General features: G+C 47.8%; 1 protein-coding gene across 5 annotated transcripts in view; it reads right to left on the bottom strand.

The window, feature by feature from the left end:
* Window positions 1–22,271, bottom strand: part of FARS2 (phenylalanyl-tRNA synthetase 2, mitochondrial) — a 305,489-nt gene that overhangs the window by 235,677 nt on the left and 47,541 nt on the right. For 4 of the 5 annotated variants that reach the window (XM_070778461.1, XM_070778459.1, XM_070778458.1 and 1 more), the window contains one exon: window positions 20,001–20,620. In XM_070778461.1, the coding sequence (XP_070634562.1) occupies window positions 20,001–20,597 (597 nt within the window). In that variant the 5' untranslated portion in view covers window positions 20,598–20,620. Of the gene's footprint in view, window positions 1–18,456; window positions 18,894–20,000; window positions 20,621–22,271 lie in introns of those variants that run through there. The other variant, XM_070778462.1, reaches the window with a different exon arrangement.

Below are 22,271 nucleotides of genomic sequence, written 5' to 3' on the forward strand. Positions count from 1 at the left end.
TTTTCCAGCTTGTACCCATCTTGCTCTGCAGACGCTGCCTGAGATGGGCGCAGCCAAGCCACCACCCGTGATGGAGCCTGCGTCTGCGTCTCCACCCCCCACACACAGACGCGCCTGCCCGCTGGACACGGGCGCCGGCAGAACCTCCGCGCAAACGTGTCCCAGGTCCACTAGCTCTCCGGACCCCACCCCAAACGCCTCTCCTTCTGTGACCCCTGACTCTGGGAATGGTCCCTTCCTTTCCCTTCACTTCCCCGCATGCAGCCACCAAGCCCAGTAAACCCCGCATTGCCCCTGGAGTCTCCCCTTTCCAATCTGCTGTCCCCCGTTTTGGGGACTTTGACCCACCTTGGTTCTTAGATAATTATAAATAATCTAGTCTCCTCAAAACCAGTCTTGCCCTACCCTGCTCCATTTCCACCAGCTATTTGGCAGATTTTTCTAAACTGCTAAACCAATGACATCCTTTTTTTTTTTTTTTGCATTGGCTGCTTCTTTTTTTAATTTATTTTTAATTGGAGGATAATTGCTTTACAATAAGGTGTTGCTTTCTGCCATACATCAACATGAAGCAGCCATAGGTATGCATATATCCCCTCCCTGTTGAGCCTCCCTCCCATCTCCCAGCCCATCCCACCCCTCTAGGTTGTCACGGAGCACAGGCTGAGCTCCCTGCATCATACAGCACAGGCTCTCCCTCTAACACATGGTGTGTATGTTCCCATGCTGCTCTCTCAATTCGTCCCGGCCTCTCCTTCCCCCAGCGTCCACGGGTCTGTTCTGTGTCTGCAGATGCCATCCCTCGTATGCTTAAAAACTAAAGACTCCTCTCTCTTTTTAAACTAATGCTCCAAAAAGCTACATGGAAGGCCCTCCACCAACAGCTCACAGCTCTCGTCCATCTCCCTTCCCCACTGCTCCTCTGGGCCCGGGCCGCTCCAGGACTCATCACAGCCCAGGTCCTCCCGCCTTCCCGTCTACTGCTGATGCTCCCTGAAGCACCACGCCTGCCCCTCCTGGAGAGCTCCAAGCTCCTCTCTAAGATGCTACGTAAGCCTTCTCTGACTACTCCAGGGATACAGGTTTCCTTCTGTGCCATGGCCATGTCTCTCTCCTGGTGCTGGCCAGATGGTGTGGACCATCCAATTTACCTGCCTCTCTCACTAAGCTGTCCACGAAGGCCAGGACCTTACAACAATCCTGTTTAGGAGGGGCTTCGCATGGCATCTGATCTATGCCCAGTTTGGCTCAACCCAAACCCGTCACAGACCAGACCAGCTCTGGGCCTCAGGCACAGGCCATTCACCTGGAGAGGGACAGATAAAGCCGGGATTCTGATGAATACAGTCTCCTCTACCTGGCAGCCCCACTGCTTATTAATTCTTGGCTCAGGGATGGAGGAATATGTAAGAATCACTTCTAAAAATAAGCACGTTCACATATCTTGCCATAGGGACTCCCAAGCCTTCCTGTCCCCTGAATGCAGCAGGAAAAATTCAATTACGCTATTCAAATCCAACTTAAGCATCTCAGCAAATATTAAGTATTGAAATCACTGTGGAGGGAGGATTGGGATGTCTTAGTGAGATGAACAGACAGACGTATTAAAGGGATAGCAGGCTCATCCAAGTGGATTTCGGCTGCTAATTTCCACAGTTTTTAATTTCTTTAAACAACTGGGCCCTGAGCGAGACCTTCATTATTTGGGAAACTCGTGAGTGAAAGGGCCCCGCCAAGCACAGCTCCGTCCTGGGGTTTCTGTGGGAAGTCCGTTCCTGCTCTAGCTAACTGATATTGAATCGGGTTTGTCACTCTCCGGATTTCTGGAGACACAGCACATGCCGATTAATCAAGGTGCAGGGCTGAGCACAGGGAAGGGGACGCCGCGAGGCTGAGCCCCGCGGAGGGCACGCGGCACCTTCCCCAGCTGCCTGGCGCCCTCTCCCGGCCGCCAGGCTGGTGCCAGGGCGGTAACGGGAACAGACGCGGAACCGAAACGTCTGCGGCGAACGAGGCTTCAAAACCACCTCGGAGGCGGAGAAGCTACTTCCGCCAGGCAGCGGGACCCAGCACGGGCTGCCGGGCACCACGAGGTCGAGAAGCTAAAGCTCCAGGTGGCTTCCGCCCAAGCTTTCTCGGGAGCCCCCACCCTAGACCTCCACGGCAAACTCAGACAGGTCCGCACTGGACGATGCGGTCTTTCCGAACCTCGCCTCACTCCAGCCTCCATGAGCGACGATTCAGGCTGAACCTATCCGAGAGGTGGTTCGGTTCCTGACGGACGCGTGTTCCCAGACGCCAGCATCAGGAAGAGCCTGCGGACGGCGCGCGTTCACCTCCCTGGAGGCATGCCCCTGGCACGTGGGAGGCTGGCCCCGCAGAACCGTGGCGAGCGCCATCAGCGAGCGGCCCGCCTCCTGGGGCTTCATCATCAAAGGACGGTGGACTCGGACACGTCTCGAGGAGGGCATCTGAGGGCGCTTTTCTCTCTCGGGCTCTCCTAGGGGCTCTAGTGGGAAAAGCGTGTGTGTGTGTGTGCTCGGTCATGTCCGACTCCCGGCGACCCAGTGGACTGTAGCCCGCCAGGCTCCTCTGTCCGTGGGATTCTCCAGGCAAGAACGCTGGAGTAGGGTACCATTTCCTTAGGAAGACTTACGTACATTAATATTCTCCAAGCTCTGGGCTATACAGAGAACACATCAGGGACTTCAAAATGTCAAAGCAGGCAAGTTACCTACAAACTAAACGAGAACTTCAATGTCTGGATGCGTTGAGGCAAAACACAATGATAACAACAACAAAAAAACACCCCAACCCAGCATGAACCGGTTCTCATGACAACCATCATGTAACAGAGGAGAAAATATCACCCACTGTGGGGCCCACGAAAATCGTACTCTCCCATCATTGTCTTCCCCGGCCACGGTGACAGATAATGCAGGGAAGGAGATTGCATTTTCCTCTTCAGGCGGCTAGACAGCTCGTTGGTGATGTCAGCAGCGGGTGAAACGTAACAGGACCAAGCAAGGCTCCGTCTAAATTCTACTGCCTCCCCTCGAGGAAGGTGACATAAGACATGACTAATGAGTCCACAGAAAAGACAGCAGTGGCTTAAAAAAAGAAAGTACATCAGACCTAAAAAGTAGGTCCCACGAGATTACTGATTCATGCTGATGATACACAGGTAGACGAACGCTTAACCAGCATCTCTGTTTAAGACAAACATGGGGCGAGGGGCAGATATCTGCTGAGCACAGCAGACTCGGGCACCAGCCAGGCTCTCCAGCCACACTCAGGAGTGGTCTTGTGTCCACGAAGGACAGTGAAGAAAACTGAGGCTCAGAGTGGCCCAAGAGCTCGTCTCAGGCCACAGACAGCGAGATGCAGGGTCAGGACTGGACTCCCCCACACTGGTGTCATTTTCGGGAGACAGGCACTGCTCCCAGAAACATTTCCCATGCCTGATGCCAAGGCCGTAGATGGGCTCCGAAAGACACGACCCAAAAGCTCAGGTCCTCAACTCATCCCTGAAAGGGAGAAGTGCGTGGTTGCACACTTTCAACACTCTCGTGTATAAGCACACTTTCATGTATTTTCTAGTAACTGACTATGTGTACGAGGAGTTTCAGAAGTGTGGCATCCATAGGATACAGGTGAGGAGTTACCAGAACTTCCCGGAGGCACTCGGCGTCCACTACAGGGTCAGGCCGACCAGGAGCGCAACGGTTCATCCTGTGTCCACTTACCTGGGCCACAGGGTCACCAGGCATTTGGTTAGACATTATTTCTGGGTGTTTCCATGAGCCTGTCTCTAGATAAGATTAACATCTGAATCAGCTGATGAAACACAGCAGACGGCCCTCCCTGTGTGAGTGGGCTTCATTCCGTCTGCTGAAGACCTGAATAGAATAAAGGCTAAGAAAGAATTCTTTCCCTCTGGCTGCCTGTCTCTGAGCTGGGACACTGGTCTCCTCCTGCCTTCAGACTTGGATTCAGACCGAAGCTCTCCCGTCGGTTCTCCTTCGTCTGGACTTCTCTGCCTTCAAGAGCAAGTGAGCCACTTCCTTATAATTAATCTCTTTGCATAAATCATCTCTCATCATCTCCCTCTCTCTACATACACACACACCCACACACACCCTATTGGTTCTGCTCCTCTGCAAAATCGTGCTTTATGCAAATGGACAACACCCAAAAGCCCTGGAACACGTTTGAAAAGCTGAAATCACTACAAGAAGGAAACCACCCCTACATCTTCAGTGGTGTTGTGGTTGGTTGTAGATTCTAAGTGCTGGTGGAACCTTTCAACAAAAAATCATTATTGGTTGTATTGTTATTTATGGATGAATTTATTGCCGGTTATTTAATAAAGACTATAGTCTACGTTAACACATAATGGATCAACATTAACAACTAGATATTAAAATTATATTTAAGACACTGTAGTTCAAATAAGAATAATTTACATCACTATTGCCAAAACTGATGGATACATATTCTACACGGACGCAATGCCAACCCCCCCACAGTGAGACGTGATCACTACCACAGGGTTCTCTCTGCACTGAAAAGGTGAAAGAGTTGGGCCAACTCGACCGAGGAGTCTTTTACCTCGTCTAAGAGTCCATGTCCTAAAAACACAGATCGCCCTGGAGGTGGAAACCCAGATTCCCCCTGAAAATCCATCTCTCACTCAAGATCCTTTCATGAGAGCTGTCTGTTCCATGTTCCATGTGTCTGGTGTAACCCTTCCCTGTCTTAAGCCTGGGCCGTGAACCTTAACACGTACAGCAAACGACTGAACCCCAGCATGTAACAGGCCTCCAGGAGTCAGCTTTCCTCGGATGAGTGGTAAGACCTGCTCCTAAAAGATCCATACTCTCAACTGTGTACCTGAGCCCAATCACCAGGGCCTCACCAGCTTCTCAACACAGAACTATTTCCATTTGTTGGATCTGGAATGTTCCCTGCCCCACGACAGAGGCTCTCAGATTTGCACAGAAACTGTCCCTTTGGCATCCCCCAAATACACTCATCCCACCCTCCAGTCCTAGGTGGCCTCTGACCCTTAACTGACTTCAACTCAATCCTCAAATCAACCTGATGGCTAACCCCTGGTCATTCCCAAGTTAGGTGCATCCTCCGCCCTCCTATGGCTAAGTTAACTCTAACTAGTCTGTCCATGAAATCCTCCACCAAACACAATCCCAGCCCAGCAACACGGTCCAAGAGAAATGCTGCAGCAACAGCAGAAGTAGGAAGAGGGTTATTATGAGACTGGAGAGCAGGGCTCTTCTAACTTGCTAAGACGTAGGCTGGAGATTAGCAACATGGAGACTGAAATGGCTCCTTGGACACTGACTTCTAATTTCACCATCCAACCCAGGGGCCTACAATACCCCTTAGACTATATACAAAGTATGTGTGTATTTGTGGAGGTTGTCCAAATCTCTCATCACAGTCTCACATGGTAAAAGAAGGTCAGAAATCCCTGCTCTGATGAAATGCTGTCAGTCAGATACAACATTGTATAAAGTTTCAATAAAGCTGAAAACCCTGAATATTCACTGGAAGGACGGATGCTGAAGCCAAAGCTCCAATATTTGGGCCACCTGATGAGAAGAGGATGAGCTGGTTAGATAGCATCACCAACTCAATGGACACAAATTTGAGCAAACTCCAGGTTACAGTGGAGGACAGGGGAGCCTGGCATGCTGCAGTTCACGGCGTCACAAAGAGTTGGACAGAGCTTAGCGTCTGAACAACTACATGCTGAAAAGAAGCAGCATTTAGATGACGTATCTAGTTGAAGAAAACTCTATTTTATCTTCCAAACTCATTCATATGGACAAGTTTATGACTTCACTGAGACCTACTCCAGGCTGAGTCAAGAGGATGACACTAGAAAATAGATTCCAGGGCAGAGCTTCAGAGAGAGGATATTTAAAGTACCAAAGAAAAGGCATCAGGTCAGTTCAGCTGCTCAGTCGTGTCCAACTCTTTGCGACCCCGTGAATCGCAGCAGGCCAGGCTTCACTGTCCGTCACCAACTCCAAGGCATGCTACTGGCTAAATGGCAGGTGTCACCCTTCACCTTTCCAAGGGCAGACTCGGGCGTCTGGCTGAACAGTCTGATGGGACGTGAGTGCCAGGGGGCTGCTGGCCCCTCGGAGGCCGGCAAAGAACCCCCCTCCTGTCCCCACCCCACCTGCACCCACCAAGCTGAGGACGTGAAATTCCACCACCAGCCACACAATAGCTCTCAGGAATGTGCAGCAGGCCAAGAAATGTGGTTTCTAGCGAGGTGTGAAGTCTACTGTGAAACAGCATAATATCACTGCGGAAATATTTCTGCTGCTTCCGCACAACACTTGAGCTGGTACAAAAAATACTGTTACTGTAATTATGCAGATTCAGTAAAACCAAGTGAGGTCCCTGCTGGTCTCCAACAGCAAGTGGGGAGCAGACATGGCAATGACTGTCCTGAGACCCTGGAGGAATGAGACAGAAGACCTCACCCGATTCTCTCTGGATGCTGCTGGCGCGGGTGCACGAGCTTTGACCCTTCAAACCACCCTCCGGCCTTCATACGTTGCAGGCACTGAGGACCAGGAACTGGAGGACTTCTCCACTGAAACTATACCCAGAAATCCTGAGCTAGCGTCAAGGACGAATGGTTTTGCCTCCTGAAATGTGACTTTCCCCAGCCACTCCTGCACTGGATGAATAACAGCCTGCCTCCCTGAAGCCTTCTAGACACTCAGGAGAGGGAGCAAGCTGACTCTGCCAGTTACCAATCCACTGCCTCTCGACAAGCCAGTCCTTCATTGACTGCTCCGCGAAAACTGAGTTGGGCTCTTGAAGCATTTGTTCTTTGCAAGGTGGCGCGGTGTTAAGCTCAGTAGAGGTCGCTGAGATGCTGCGAGGGGCTTCGTGCTAAAACCTCGGGCCTCGCTTGCCCTGCCATGCAAGCAGCCCCACCCCGCTCCCCTGGCCCCAGACTGTCTTCCCCAGCACCCATCTCAGGCAGTGTCATGGCACAGGGCTTCCTGCAAGACCCCTTCCCTCAAACAGCTTCCCTGGCACCCCAGAAAGCAGATACCCAGTCACTTCCAGAGTGTAGACATCCAGCAACTCCATCAGCATGAGACCACTACACCATCCAGGGAGCCATAGCTGGGGCCAGGGCCGGGTGGTGGTCGGGGGTGGGGGTCTCCTCTGGGGGCTCAGCCCCAGGCTGAGGGCGGCCGCTGCTCCCGGGTCCGTTACCTCCATGCTCTCCAGGGTTCTCGTCTTACTTGCCAGCCCCTCACCACCCAGCTCCCTGTGTTACACTTCATAATTCCGTATGTTTTCTGTGATCGAGTCACAGCCTGCCTCTGCCTTGCTGTCCAGCCCTGCCCTCCTCGGGAAGCCTGGGGCAGGAGTAACAGCTCTGGGAGTGAGAAGTGGACGGTGACCCACTGGGTTCTTGACGCTGTGCGCGGCCATCCTTGACACGGTGGACGTCTGGAGAACGAGGGAGGTATCTGACTGCCTCGTCCACTGACTGCTTCTCGGTGCAGGACCCTGGGCTAGAGACAGGACCAGGCACAAGGAAGAAAGAGCGACCTTCAAGGCACTGACTGGCCAGCTGGGGAAACCAGACATGCACCAACCCTCAACTCCGGGCAGTAAGTGCTGAGAGCTCCCGGAGGTCAAGAGCAGTAAGCCAGGGGTCAGCACTGGGACCTCAGGCTAGGAGACCGTAGCTCCTACCTTGTCATGCGTGTGTGCTCAGTCACTCTAGTCGTGTCTGACTCTTTGCGACCCCAAGGACTGTACCCCACCAGGATCCTCTGTCCATGGGATTCTCCAGGCAAGAACACTGGAGTGGGTTGCCATGCCCTGCTCCAAGGGTCTGCCCAACCCAGGGATTGAACCTGGATCTTTATGTCTCCTGCACTGGCAGGTGGGCTCTTTGCCACTAACGTCACCTGGGAAGCAAGAACTAATCCTCTGACGGGCTCAGCACCACAGAAAACAGAGACTGGGCTCGCTTTAGATGGGTCTCCAAGCCCCAGTCCGTCCCCCAGAAACCAACTGTTACCCGAGTTCAATGTGTGGTGGGTCCTGGCTGTGACCAGCTGCCTTCTGCTTCACTGTCAAGAGATACACCTAAGTAAATATTTGGATAGAGAAAAAGACTTTTTAAAAAAGAAAAGCCATTTCAGCTTAAGTGTCTCTGACAGGGGGAGTCCTTCCTCTAAAAGATTTTTAAGAAGAGATTAGGGAAACATGGTGACTATAATCTATCAAGGCCAAATGAAAACTCCTTCAATAAAGCCCCTCTGCATGAGGCTATTAAGGAAACCCAATAACCACATGGTGGAGGATAAAACCTGTCATTCACTGAAAGACAGCACGGTGATTCGGGGGAGAGAGCAAGAATAAAGAGGCTACCCTTGGCTCGCGGTGCGAGTGACGGCGGGGGCGCCCAGCAAAGCCGCCCAGGAACAGTAGGGTTTTAATGAACCATCTGCAAGGTGGGAGAGAGCATCAAAGCGAGGAAAATGGAATTTTCTGATGATGAATGAGAGCGGTTTTCTAACAAGGGTGGGCCACGATGGAGGCTGAATGAAGGATGTCCACTCCACCAGAATCAAGTCATTGCAGACAAGTGAGTGGCTACGGAGGGGCCCCGACCTGGCCTCCTACAGGGGAAATGGGGAGTCACAGGGGTTACTTTAAAAAGGGAGGTGGGGTCTTCCCTGGTGGCCCAGTGGTTAAGACTCCTTGCCCCCACTGCAGGGGGCACAGGTTCGATCCCTGGTCGGGGAACTAAGATCCCACATGCTGCACGGCATGGCAAAAAAAAAAAAAAAAAAAGCTTTAAAAAATTAAAAAGGGGGCTGGGATGGAATCTGAGCTTGACACAGAGGTCATAATGAAGTAGTATATAGCAATAATGGTGGTCAAAATTATATCAAAAGCTTACTTCTCTGTATATCTTCATTCATGTCTTCTATGAAAACATGCCCCTTTGTTTCTATGTGAATATTCATGAATTACATACTTATAAAATACTTACAACTTCTCTGTAACAACACCTTCAGTTATTAAGACTTAAAGGTTTGTATTCCATAGACCAGCAAAAACTTCAAAACAGTCAAGGCACTAAGAAAAGGTTGGCAACAATTTATTTTGCCAAAAGAGGCAAAATTTTTGAATACTATGACCATCACTTCATAAGAGAAAGAATACGTTGACACTCAGGAAAGTACAAGGAAATCACCGTAGGAAGGGCGAGGCCTTTAAAGTGAGTAAACATGCCTCTGCAAGACTTGCTGCTTTGCTCTTAAGTTTTAAATCTGCCTGCGAGATCAACAAAAACTTGGTCATGAACCAGGACTGTTAATACACCCAGGTTTGAGAACTACGAGCCAAGAAAGCAAAGGCAAGAAAAATATACACATTCTGAAAATGAAAAGAAAGTAAGAGGAAGGGAGGGAGGGAAGGAGGAAGGGAGATAGGGAGAAGGAAAGTAGCATTTAGAATTTCTTTGATAAGAATGAAGACAGAACTGGACAGGAAGGAAGGCTCACATGAGCCATCCATGGCTGTCAGGAGTGTATGTAACAGGAAGACCCTGGATAACACCGACCCAGGGAAGTCATCAAAGCGGGGCAGGGACCCAGAGGAAACCAAGCCTCTGCAGCCAAGAGCGCAGGGTAAAGCCCGGAGCGTCTGCCCCGCCGCCCCCACCCCCAGCACTCGCTGGCCCCCGAAGGGCACTGCCTGAGAGACAGCACGGGCATTTCCCGAGACCAGCGGAGAGTGGAGCTTCCTTGAGCGCTGGTCCAGGCACGTTCCTCTGAATTAGTATATTTAAATCAGATTACAGAGATGCAGGGATCATATGGGCTCCCTCTGGTGGGTCTGGCAACTGCAGGGAATCTGCTATTTTTTACAAAAGAGACGTCTCAATAAGTTTTTTTAAAATTTGGTTTTGAAGCTATAGAACAGTGGCTCTCAAACTCGTTGATCTCACAGACCCTTCTGTGTGCTCCAGAAATTCGTGAAATCTCGATGCATTTGCAAACAATGACAGCACCTGCCACGACCACTCACCTTGTCTACACCTCACGGGAAATCACCGTCTTGATTTGGGTGCTTATTCTTCCCATGTACTTTTTTCACACCTACCTACATAGTTACGGAACCAAAAAAACTGTGAGACTGAGGTGTGCGTGTGTGTAGACAGAGAGAGAGGAAGAGCTGAGAAGCAAGTGAAACACAGACAGACAGACAGAGAGCCTGGACTAAGCACACACTGAGAGCACCGTGGGGCATTGCTGGGCGTATTTTGAAAGAGCTATTAAAAAGATGTCCTAGCTTAGTATCACTCATAATTTATTTGTTGTGCTCAACATTTTACTAAAACCTCATCTAAGCTGACATAGGTACATCTAGCTTATTTATGTTAATTGCTATAAAGTACTCAATGTACAATTACAGTCCCTTGTCCCTTTTTTTAACACTTAAAAGAAAAATGCCAGATCATAGAGAACACTGCTGCTGCTGCTGCTAAGTTGCTTCAGTCGTGGCCGACTCTGTGCGACGCCATGGACAGCAGCCCACACGGCTCCCCCGTCCCTGGGATTCTCCAGGCAAGAACACTGGAGTGGGTTGCCTTCTCCAATGCATGAAAGTGAAAAGTGAAAGTGAAGTCGCTGAGTCGTGTCCGACTCTCTGCGACCCCATGGACTGCAGCCCACCAGGTTCCTCCATCCATGGGATTTTCCAGGCAAGAGTACTGGAGTGGGGTGCCATCGCCTTCTCCACATAGAGAACACAATGAAAAAGAAAAAAAGGAAAACTACCAAATAACTCTACAAAGTGGTGGCAACTATATGCTCTCCACAGAGCTGGGCGTAAGATTCATGGTTCCTCTGTGCTTTGTCGCTAAGTCATGTCCGAGCCCGCCAAGCTCCTCTGTCCATGGGATTCTCCAGGCAAGAATGCTGGAGTGGGTTGCCATGCCCTCCTCCAGGGGATCTCCCTGACCCAGGGATTGAACCAGCATCTCCTGCAACTCCTGCATTGCAGGCAGATTCTTAAACGCTGAGCCGCTGGGGAAGCCCATAAAAAGCGTATGTCATTCTGAATAATAATAAGAGCATATGCCCTGTGCTCACCACTCACACCCATTTTCAGAAAAGAGAACAGTATTATACCAAAAACTTTGTAGCCCCTTGCTGATTACAATCCTCTGCCACTCCTTTTGCAGGTAACGACAAACTTAATGTTTATTTGCTTTCCAGAACTTTTCCACATGTGCACAAACCCCTAAATAATATATCAGGTTAGTTCTACCCATGACTTAAGTGTTACACAAATGCAATCAGAATATCTAAGCTTTGATAATTCTCTTTGCCTAATGCTACTTTCTATGTTCATTCATTTTCATGTATTTGGTTGTGACTTACTCATTCTCACAGACATGCGAATGCCATACCAGATCCATAGTGCTATGAACATTCTCACCTACCTGCTGATGTAAGCACTCATGATGCGTCTAAACTATAGGCTTGGGAGCTGGACTCCAGGCGTGGGTTTCAAACGCCCGCAGAGCCTTCTCACTGCCTCACATGCCGGCCAACTCTCGGTATGTCAGATTTCCCCCTGCCGGATTGTCACACTGAGGCCTTTACATCTGATCAACACAAATCCTCTGTTACTTACATGTGGAGCAGATTCCCCACCCAGCCCACTGCTTGCCTTTTAACTTCCTTTGAGAATTCTTTTATTAGACGTAAGTTTTACCTTAAGAGTCAACTTAAAACATTGTTTCCATTAAGCATTCCTCTCTTTTAGGAATTCTCAGTTCAAGAGGCTGTATTCTACCCCCAGAGTCATATCAGTAATGTCTTACGTTTTTCTCTGAAGTCTGGAAGACTTTCTATTCATGATGGATTGTAAAGCGATTTAGAATTGAATTCTGCATGTGCTGAGAGGTGGACAGCGGGTGTTTTTTTCCTCTATGGTCAACTAAGAGCAACTCCTGTGGAATCCACCATCTCCCCACTTATTTAAAGTCGGTTCCATTCTATAGTGAAAACAAATTCCCAAAGAGGAGGCGAGGTCTTTGAGAGTTCTCTATTTGACCACACTTGTGCCAACACGAAACCACCCCAATGACCAGAGCGCAGTGACCCGGGGTGCTTGGCAAGGCACAGCCCCTTACACTGGCGCGCTTACGCTTCTCCTGGCTATTTGTAAACTTGCTCTTCCTACAAATAGGAAAAATGGTTCTTCAGCTTCTCCAAAATACGCTTTTATTAGATTTACGATGAACTTATAGATCAATTTTGGGAGAGCTACCATCTTCATGAATCTACGAACACGGTATATTGGCCCTCTGTCTCTTCATGTCTTTCCATCGTATCTGATAATGTTATCTACAAGTACCTTGAACATCTTCTGCAACAATGATATCCAGATGCTTCAAAGTTGCAGGTGATGTTATGACTGAAGTCTTTATTTCATTACATTTGCTAACTGGTCATAACCTATAGATAAGAAACAGATTCTTGGACGTACTGTCTTTGTACCCACAGCTTTGCTGGATGGTCTCATTAGTGCTAATAATGGATCTGGACATTCTAGTCAACTTCCTGGGTAGCCCATCATGCCATTTACAAATAAAGCAGCTTTAGCTCATGTTTCCCAAAGCTTAGACTTGCTTTTCTCTTTCTGGTTTACGGCGTAAGCTAGGCCCTCCCACACAATGATGAACAGAGATTGCAACAGTGCCTCCTACACACTGATGGCAAATAACCCTGAACTGCTAATTTGATAGAAGTGTTTATAATGACTCACCACTAATTACGATGTATGCTGTGAGTGCTTGACAAATACCATTTATCATGTTACGGAAGTTCCCTTCTGTTCCTAGCTTGCTAAAAGTTTTTATCATAAGATATTAATGCCGTCAAATGCTTTTTTAAGGTCCTAAAACATTAAATGCCTTCAACTTGCTTCCCTACATCTATTAAGGTGGTCACCTGCTTTTCCTTAATAATTATACCACGTTAACTCACACCAGTTAGGATGGTGTGATGCAGTGCACGCACAGGGATCACGTGGAGGGCACAACACCCAGTGGAGTAAAGCTGCAAGCATTTCATTTAACAATTTTTACCTGTTCATCAAAAATGAGAATAATCCATGTTCATAAAGATGAAACCTCTAATATTGTCTTTTATACCTAGTTTGTTATTAACAAGTCTAATATGAAATGACCTTGATATGTTCCTTTTTTCTATTTTTTGAGAAAGACTACAAGACTTCCCAATTTCCTAAAACCTTACAATAAGATCACCTCTACCAGCTCTGTTTGTAGTGATGCTTCCTAAGGCCCACTTGACTTCACACTCCAGGATTTCTGGCACTAGGTGAGTGACCACACCACTGTGATTATCCAGATCATTACGACATTTTTTTGTATGGTTCTTCTGTGTATTCTCACCACCTCTTCTTAATCTCTTCTGCTTCTGTGAGGTCCTTACTGTTTCTGTCCTTTATCATGGCCCATCCTTGCATGAAATGTTCCCTGGATATCTCCAATTTTCTTGAAGAGATCTCCAGTCTTTCCCATTTATTGTTTTCCTCTATTTTCTTGCATTGTTCATTTAAAAAGACCTGCTTATCTCTCCTTGTTATTCTCTGGAACTCTGCATTCAGGTGTATTTTTCCCTTTCTCCCTTGCCTTTTGCTTCTCTTCTTTCCTCAGCTATTTGTAAGGCCTCCTCAGACAACCACTTTGCTTTCATGTATTTCGTTTTCTTGAGGATGGTTTTGGTCACTGCCTCCTGTACAATGTTATGAATCTCCCTCCATAGTTCTTCAGGCACTCTGTCTACCAGATCTAATCCCTTAAATCTATTTGTCACCTCCACTATATAAATCATAAGGGATTTGATTTAGGTCATACCTGAATGGCCTAGTGGTTTTTCCCTACTTTCTTCAATTTAAGCCTGAATTTTGCAATAAGGAGCTCATGATCTGAGCCACAGTCAGCTCCAGGTCTTGTTTTTGATACTGGAGGTGATGGAATTCCCACTGAGCTATTCAAAATCCTGAAAGATGATGCTGTCAAAGTGCTGCACTCAATATGTCAGCAAATTTGAGAAACTCAGCAGTAGCCACAAAACTGGAAAAGATCAGTTTTCATTCCAATCCCAAAAAAGGGCAAGGCCAAAGAATGTTCAAACTACTGGACAATTGCACTTATTTTACCTGCTAGCAAGGTTACACTCAAATTTCTTCAAGCTAGGCTTCAGCAGTACATACACTGAGAACTTCCAGATATACAAGCTGAGTTTAGAAAAGGCAGAAGAACTAGAGATCAAATTGTCAACATTCATTGGATCACAGAGAAAGCAAGGGAATTCCAGAAAACATCTACTTTTGTTTCACTGACTATGCTAAAGCCTTTAACTGTGTGTATAACAACAAATTGTGGATAACTCTTCAAGAGATGGGAATACCAGCTCACCTTATCTGCCTCCTGAGAAACTTGTATGTAGGTCAAGAAGCAACAGTTAGAACCAGACATGAAACAATGGACTGGTTCTAAATTGGGAAAGGAGTACGTCAAGGCTGTATATTGTCATTCTGTTTATTTAACTTATATGCAGAGTATATCGTGCAAAATGCCAGACTGGATGAAGCACAAGCCGGAATCAAGATTGCCAAGAGAAATATCAACGACCTCAGATATGAAGAGGATACCACTCTAAGGACAGACAGTGGAGAAGAACTAAAGAGGCTCTTCATGAGGGTGAAAGACGAGAGTGAAGAAGATGACTTAAAACTCAACATTCAAAAAACAAAGATCATGGCATCTGGTCTCATCACCTCATGGCAAAGAGATGGGGAAACTGACTAATTTTATTTTCTTGGGCTCCAAAATTACCGTGGACGGTGACTGCAGTCACGAAATTAAAAGATGATTGCTACTTGGAAGAAAAGCTATGGCAAACCTAGACAGAATATTTAACAGCAGAGACATTACTTTGCTGACAAAGCTCCATCTAGTCAAAGCTATGGTTTTTCCAGTAGTCACGTATGGGTGTGAGAGCTGGACCACAAAAAAGGCTGAGCACCAAAGAACTGATGCTTTTGAACTATGGTGTTGGAAAAGACTCTTGAGAGACCTTGGACTGCAAGGAGATCAAATCAGTCCATCCTAAAGGAAATCGACTCTGAATATGCATTGGAAGGACTGATGTGAACATGAAGTTCCAATATTTTGGGCACCTGATGTGAAGAGCCAACTCACTGGAAAAGACCCTGATGCTGGGAAAGATTGAAAGCAAAAAGAGAAGGAGGTGGCAGAGGATGAGATGGTTGGATAGCATCACTGACTCAATGGACATGAATCGGAGCAAAGTCCAGAAGGATAGGGGAACCTGGCAGGCTGTGTCCACGGGGTCACAAAGAGTTGAACACAACTTAACGGCTGAAAAACAACACCACAGTAAGATCATCTGAGAATGATGGAAGCAAGGCTATTAATTCCAGCTTTAACCTACTTCAGTTTTCTACTGAATATAATCTATGCTCATGCCCCAGAGTGTGATATTTCTGGCCTCCTGCTACTTTTTAATCTAAATTTCTAACTTTCCCATGAAACCAGGAACCTTCTCATGACTGTCTGATACCGTTTCTCTCTCTCTGACACCTTCTCACAGCTTGGATCCCAGTTTATGTTCAGAAAAAAATATTTTTTGATTGACAGACTGACTGATCCCTGACTGATCCCTGAAGTGTTTTCCTTCAGTCTTTTTCTTTAAACTTTTACTAGGAAAATTTCAAACATACGCAAAAATTGAGAGGATAATGATTCATCATGTATCCAACAGTCATTTCAGTGACTTCAGTTACTGACAATTCTTGACCCACCTTCTTACATTCATCCCCAAATGCCTGTCCCCCACTATTTTAATGAAAATCCATCCTTTGGTTCACAGTATTTCAATATGTATCTCTGAGAGAGAATAACTGTATAAAAATATAATATCACTGTCAGACTCAAAAACTAAAAATAAAGAACTCCTAAAACTCAAATGTTCAGTTAGTGTTCAAGTTTCCAACAGTCTCACATCTTTTTTTCTCTTGAAAGATGCTTTCCCTTGACAGGATCTGCAAGTGGTGACTGATTGAGATCTGTTTGTTTTTTTTTAACCTATAGGCACCAGCTATTGTTTTTTCCTTGCTTTTATTTGAAGAAAGGGAATCATTTATCCTGAAGGGCAGTGCTTCTCAAACTGTCTGTGGCAAAGATAGTTTTAGGTTTCTAATCGGTCTGGAACTGATATACAGGTGCTGTGCAAAACCACCCCGCAGACTGAACGCACAGAGCTCACCAAGAGCATCTGGGAAGGCCTGGTGGACTGTGAGCAGGCCCACAGACGTCCTCGGACAACAGCCTTGAACACGACTGCCTCCTCATTTCTCATCACTCGCTTTGATTCTTGTACTTTCTTCGTTAGGCAGACCTCACCTTGGGTAGCATCGCTAGAGAATTTCCCCAGGCTGGATTTTGTTCATTGCATCCACATGATGTAGTTTAACGTGCTTCTCTGTCCTCTGTGTTTCTATAAATGTGACTGTTAGATCCAGCAAGCTGAGCTGATATAGGTCCAGTTTTCTTTGACGGGACTTCTTACAGGTGGCCTTGTATTCTCTCGAGAGGAGACACATGTGTCTGGCTGCTCCTCCTTCTGTGATGTTAGTGGTCACGGTGGCCAGAGCTACCACCAGAATCACAGGGCGACTATCTTCGCCACACCTGAGCAGTCTGAAGTCAGTGTTTTCATTGCTAGTTAGTGATAAGTAACTTTTGATAACTCTAATATTTCTCTTTAAGCCATGAATCTATAGCTGTGCATTTTTAGATAGCTAGAGACAGGGAAAGCTTTATTATTCTTTTCTTACTGCTTTCCACATCAACTACATTGCAGCCAGGCCCAGTCCTAATAATGTTATTGGGTCTCTGACATTTATTACAACTTCAACTGTCAACTAGTACATGGACAACTTATTTTAGGTTTTCCCACGTGACTGTACACCTCTAACACTCGGGTATAGAATTTACGTGTGTGAGTATCTGTCTGTGCAAACAAAAACACACATACATAGTTACAGAATGTTAAAAACAATCAAATCAAGCATGCTAATCATATTTTTCAGCTTTGTTCTATCTTTACTCATTTGTCTGCTAATTCATCAATCTTTGAAGTCATTTAAAATCTACGATCATAATGAACTTTTCAAACTTGGATTTCTTCAGTTTTGGTTTCTGTATTACGGCTATGATGTCGGGCACATTGAAATTCCTAAGTCATAAAAGCATCTCGGTCCACGTATCAGCCCTCTTTATCCACAGTTCCGATTTCCCAGGCACTCTATCCAGCGTTAGTAGCTGCGTTACCGATTTTCCCACGCACTCTATCCAGCGTTAGTAGCTGCGCTACCAGCTTTGCTGTCAAGTTTTTGCTCCGTGTGCCTTTTTCTTGCCCTTTACTTTCAACCTCTGGTGACTCTGGTTCAGGATTCTCTGATTGAAAACTGTCCAAGCTGATGATGGATGTCTTTAAATCGGTACATTTAACACATTTAAATTTGTGAATACTGATACCTTTTCTGGAACACAAAAGGGTTTTATTCACAACTAATAGTTAAATAACGTATATCCATTTCTATGCTTACTCTTACTTCCTTTACCCCACATCTGATGACTCACCTCTCTTCTTCCTGAAATACACCACGCAGTGAATAAAATAATGATTACCAAGATTATGAAATAACAGGAAAGCTTTAAATAACGACCATACAGTTTTTTAAATTACATATGTAGCATGATTACAACAATTGGGATTAAAAAAAAAAACCCTATTCAGAGAGTAATAAAGTGAAAGAAGGAAAAAAACTCTTTTTGATTGTTAAGGTTAGATCAGACTTGGTACCAGCTGAGGCCAGGAATCCACAAAACACAGTCCTCTCTCCGTGACACTGCGCCTGGAACTGAAGCCCTGGCTGGGCCGTAAGCAACTCCTCCATGAAAAGCGACAGGGCAGAACAGGTGATGCTCAAGTGATGCCACCAGCTGGCGGGGAGACCCTGAGCATCACTAAACCTGCTGGGGCTTCAGACTGCCCGTGGCTGCAGTGGAAGTAACCCGCCTCGCAGGGTTTTAGGACGAGGAGCAAATGGAACAAGGTGTGTGGAACTACCTTACTGTATTGATACATACGTGTACATGTGTGCGTGCAGTCTTTCTGACTACAAGGCAGAACACACAGTCACATCATCCGAAAACCAGCCATGCCCGCCTCCCGCTAACCTGGCCTGGACCCCGCAGAAGTCTGAAACAAGAAGAGGTTAATTCCCTCTCCGCCCGTTTCCCACCTTCTCAGAGACCCTGGGTTCTTCCTCCATTAAAACACCAGCGTGCGTCTCACAGCCTCCACTGCCATTCCCATGGCTCGCAGGCTCACCAACCAGTGGGCACTGTCCTTTCTCATTTTTGTAACATGATAAACTGGGCTGAGCACCTGCCGCTGCCGTGACCTGGACACCTGCTCCCTGACGCCACCCCTCTGCTGGCTCAGTAACTGCGGGTGACATTCCACCACTCGGTCATATTCCCCGGACTCTGACCTGTTTCCTAACAAATCTGCATCCTTGTAACAGTTAACGTGGAAAATAGTCCGCTTTCCCAAATAGAAAAGTGCTCATCTCAGCAGTTCTGGGATCAAGCATAGGTGGACTTTTGTGCAAAGCTAATACCTATTTCTGCATTTTCACAGATTCCCAGGGAGAGTTGAGCACCCTGAGGCAGTGGTCTCCTACAACGTGACTCATTTTACACAACAAGCAATGATTACTTATCAGCCTAAAGAGCCAACACCGTTCCTGCTCATATCCAACAACCCGAGGAGCCAACACCGTTCCTGCTCACTCCAACAACCCAAGGAGCCAACACCGTTCCTGCTCACTCCAGCAACCCAAGGAGCTGACACCGTTCCTGCTCATATCCAACAACCCGAGGAGCCAACACTGTTCCTGCTCACTCCAACAACCCACTGACCTGATGCTTGCACGAGGGAGTTTTGTTAATAATTATTCCTCCTGTTTCAGTGAACACGTTTGTAAGAACCACTAAGGGAGTAACACAAGATATTTCCTGCGCCTCATTAATTCCATTTGTTTCTTACATAAAAACAGAGATGGTTTAAAAATATGTTAATGAAAAACAAGTGACATTGCACTCTTTTAGGAAACAGACTCAAGCTTTCAGGAATTTTTGCAAATTGCCAAAAAAAAAAAAAAGATTCGCACATGTTAGGATGTCAGCTACCAGATGTGAGGAGGTGGGTGCTTTTGAGAATGACCAGAATATCAGATTTCCCGATTAAAAAAGCTCTCTGAACCCAAACACAAACTTTGGGTATAGAACAGCGAAGCCCTTTCACAGAGAAAAACACGCACAGCAGCCACAAGTCGGCAGCAGGCGATGCGGAGGAAAGAGCTTGGGGGCAAGAAGGCACCTTACAGTCTCAGCCAGAGAGCGCCAGTGCCCCTGGGCTACCTAAGAAATCCACTGGTGTCCAACACCATGTACGGGTGACCTCTGCTCACTGGGAACTGGAGCAACCCAACCAGAGGTCTCAGCCCTGCATCTCCAGCCGTCTGCAATGGAGAGTAAGTGTGAGCCACCGACTGCTCACTCATCAGGAGAAACGCAGAGGCAGGCACGTGGGGACCGGAAGGCAAAAGTCAGACAAGAGGCAGTAAAGGCCTGCCAGTTCCTGCGTTACTAACACAGCACGCTGGCCAGGATGTCCAGAGCCCCGCCTGCACCAAGCACCCCGCCAAAGACGGATGCCACAGGGCCCCGCGCGGCTCGCTGGGACCGACCGGGAAGCCCCGCGCCGCGGGGCCCGGCTCACCTGGTGGCGGGAGAAGAGGCGCACGGCCTCCAGCTGGTGGAACACGGGGTAGTGCCGCGCGTCGATCTGGTCGCGCCGGTACACGTCGCCCACCACCAGGAAGGCGTCCAGCCCCGCGCGCAGCAGGTCCCACTGGTGCGCCGACGTGTGTGCGCGCAGCATGTGCGTGGCGTTCAGGAAGTAGTTGTCGCCCTTCTTCCGGCTGGGGTGGTCGGCCGGGATGAGCAGGCTGTCGAAGTTCTGCCAGGTGGTGACCACCGGGGACAGGTCGTCGTACACGGAGAAGAGCGGGGTCCCCGCGCGGCCCGGGTACTGCGCGTAGAAGTGCTGCTTCACGCGCTCCTTGAGCAGCCAGAGCGGGTGCTGCGGCTGGTTGTGCAGGTTCCGGCCCACCTTGGACAGGACCTTGCGGGTCAGGTTGCTGTAGTCGTCCTGAGGGTAGGACTTGCCCAGCAGCTCCACCGCGCTGCCCGGGGCTCCCGGGGCGGCAGGCCTCGGGCCCAAGGGCTGATGCTCGTGGCCCCGGCAGACTCCGCTGGCCTTCCGGGCCAGGTGGGCACGCGCCAGACCGACTCTCCTGAGAGCCCAGCAGACCATGGCGGCAGCTTCCTTCACGCGTTCTGGAAAGAGGACACATACACAGCAGAGTCACCTCTCACTGGAGAGAGTCGGTCTCCCACCAGCACACACCCCGCCCCCCTCTCCCCCACATCAAGAGAATCATGAACATCATGCTTGGATCCCCAATCTCCAGTTGTCCTTCCCTGGACACTCGAGACAATGAAATTGAAGAAAATGTCCTTTATTCATGTCATGTCATGTCCTGGAACCCTCACATGGAACAAACCTATGGATGTGACGACCTCCTTTTATTCTGACTCCATTCGGGGTCTCATTCCTGAAAGGAAGCCCGTGACTGCATCCACCGGGCCCTGAAGGATGGAGGGAGGTTTGAACTGCCATCCCCCAACTCCATCCTCATAATCACCAAGTTCTGCTCACTTCTGCCAAAAGGTGACTTCCAGAATAGTTCACTATATTGTAAGATGACATGAACAACACTTTTTGTTTGTTTGTTTCAAATAAAATACATCAATTTAGGTAATGGTTATTTTTATGTAATTTTTTTTAAAAAAACAGAAGTGAAAAGCTTAAGGAAATATTACACAGAGTGATAGACCACACCGGTGGACAGCTGGAACTATTTTTATAGATGCAAATCTTTTCTACCCTCACATCTGGTCATGTCACTCCCACTTAATACCATCGCAGGATCCCATCAATGACACGTCTGTTTGGTAAAAGAGCAGGTTTCCACTGCACACCCACAGGAAACCAGGAGCAGGGCATCCTCACCCAGACTCGGGGATCTCGGGCATGACAAGCTTTAGATGTCAAATCCGTACAGTGGTAAAAACAATTGCTGTGAACTTAAATCAGCCAAACCCATCTTCTAAAACTTGGCAGTTACCAATGAGTTACTATCAAGCCCACAGGTAGGTGGGTTATTTGACTTCTAGGCTCTACATACTACCAAGAAAGCACTTAATTTCATGATAATAACACATTAGACGGGAACAACATTGCTCCAAGTGACCATCCAGAGCACCCCGGGGGTGCACCCCAGCATCACAGCCCACCTGGATGACGGAGCTGAGAACACCCAGCTCCGAATTAAACGCCTGTGCACCTGTGAGGTGGCTTATTAGACGCCTGGGCGTAGACCTGGTGTGTGAGCCGTCACGTAAGAAGTTTTCACGGAACCCAGAAACTCTCTGGATTTGTTCATTTATGGCACTGTTTTGTCAGAGTTGTGGTGGAAAGTGTTTTTGGCTGAGCTTCAGCGGAAATCTGTCTTCCCCTCCACAGTGCTCAGGCTTGTCACTGCCGTGGATATAAATTTTAAATATGCCCGAGCCGCCTTATGCATCTCAGCACTCAGTCACGCTGGTGGGTTGTCAGCAACCCGGCTCAGCGCCCTTGGGAGACACAAGAAAGCCTCTTCCCTCCAAAGGCGTGTGCTGTCTCCACGCTCAGGAGCCTTCTGGGGAAGGTGCTATCACTGCACACAGCCTTTGACTGCTTTTGGCTCTCAGGCTTCTCATAGAAAACAGTACCTATCTCCTAGGGAAAGATCTTGTTCATAATGTACTTAACTCATTGCCAGGATAAGACGCAATATAAGTTAAATAAAAGGTTAAACATGGCCCATTAAAGGTTAAAAAAAGAACCCAGACCGTTAAAAAAACAGTCGCCCACTGAGACAGAGAA

Source organism: Bos indicus, chromosome 23, assembly GCF_029378745.1.
Source record: "Bos indicus isolate NIAB-ARS_2022 breed Sahiwal x Tharparkar chromosome 23, NIAB-ARS_B.indTharparkar_mat_pri_1.0, whole genome shotgun sequence".
Taxonomy (NCBI): Eukaryota; Metazoa; Chordata; class Mammalia; order Artiodactyla; family Bovidae; genus Bos; species Bos indicus.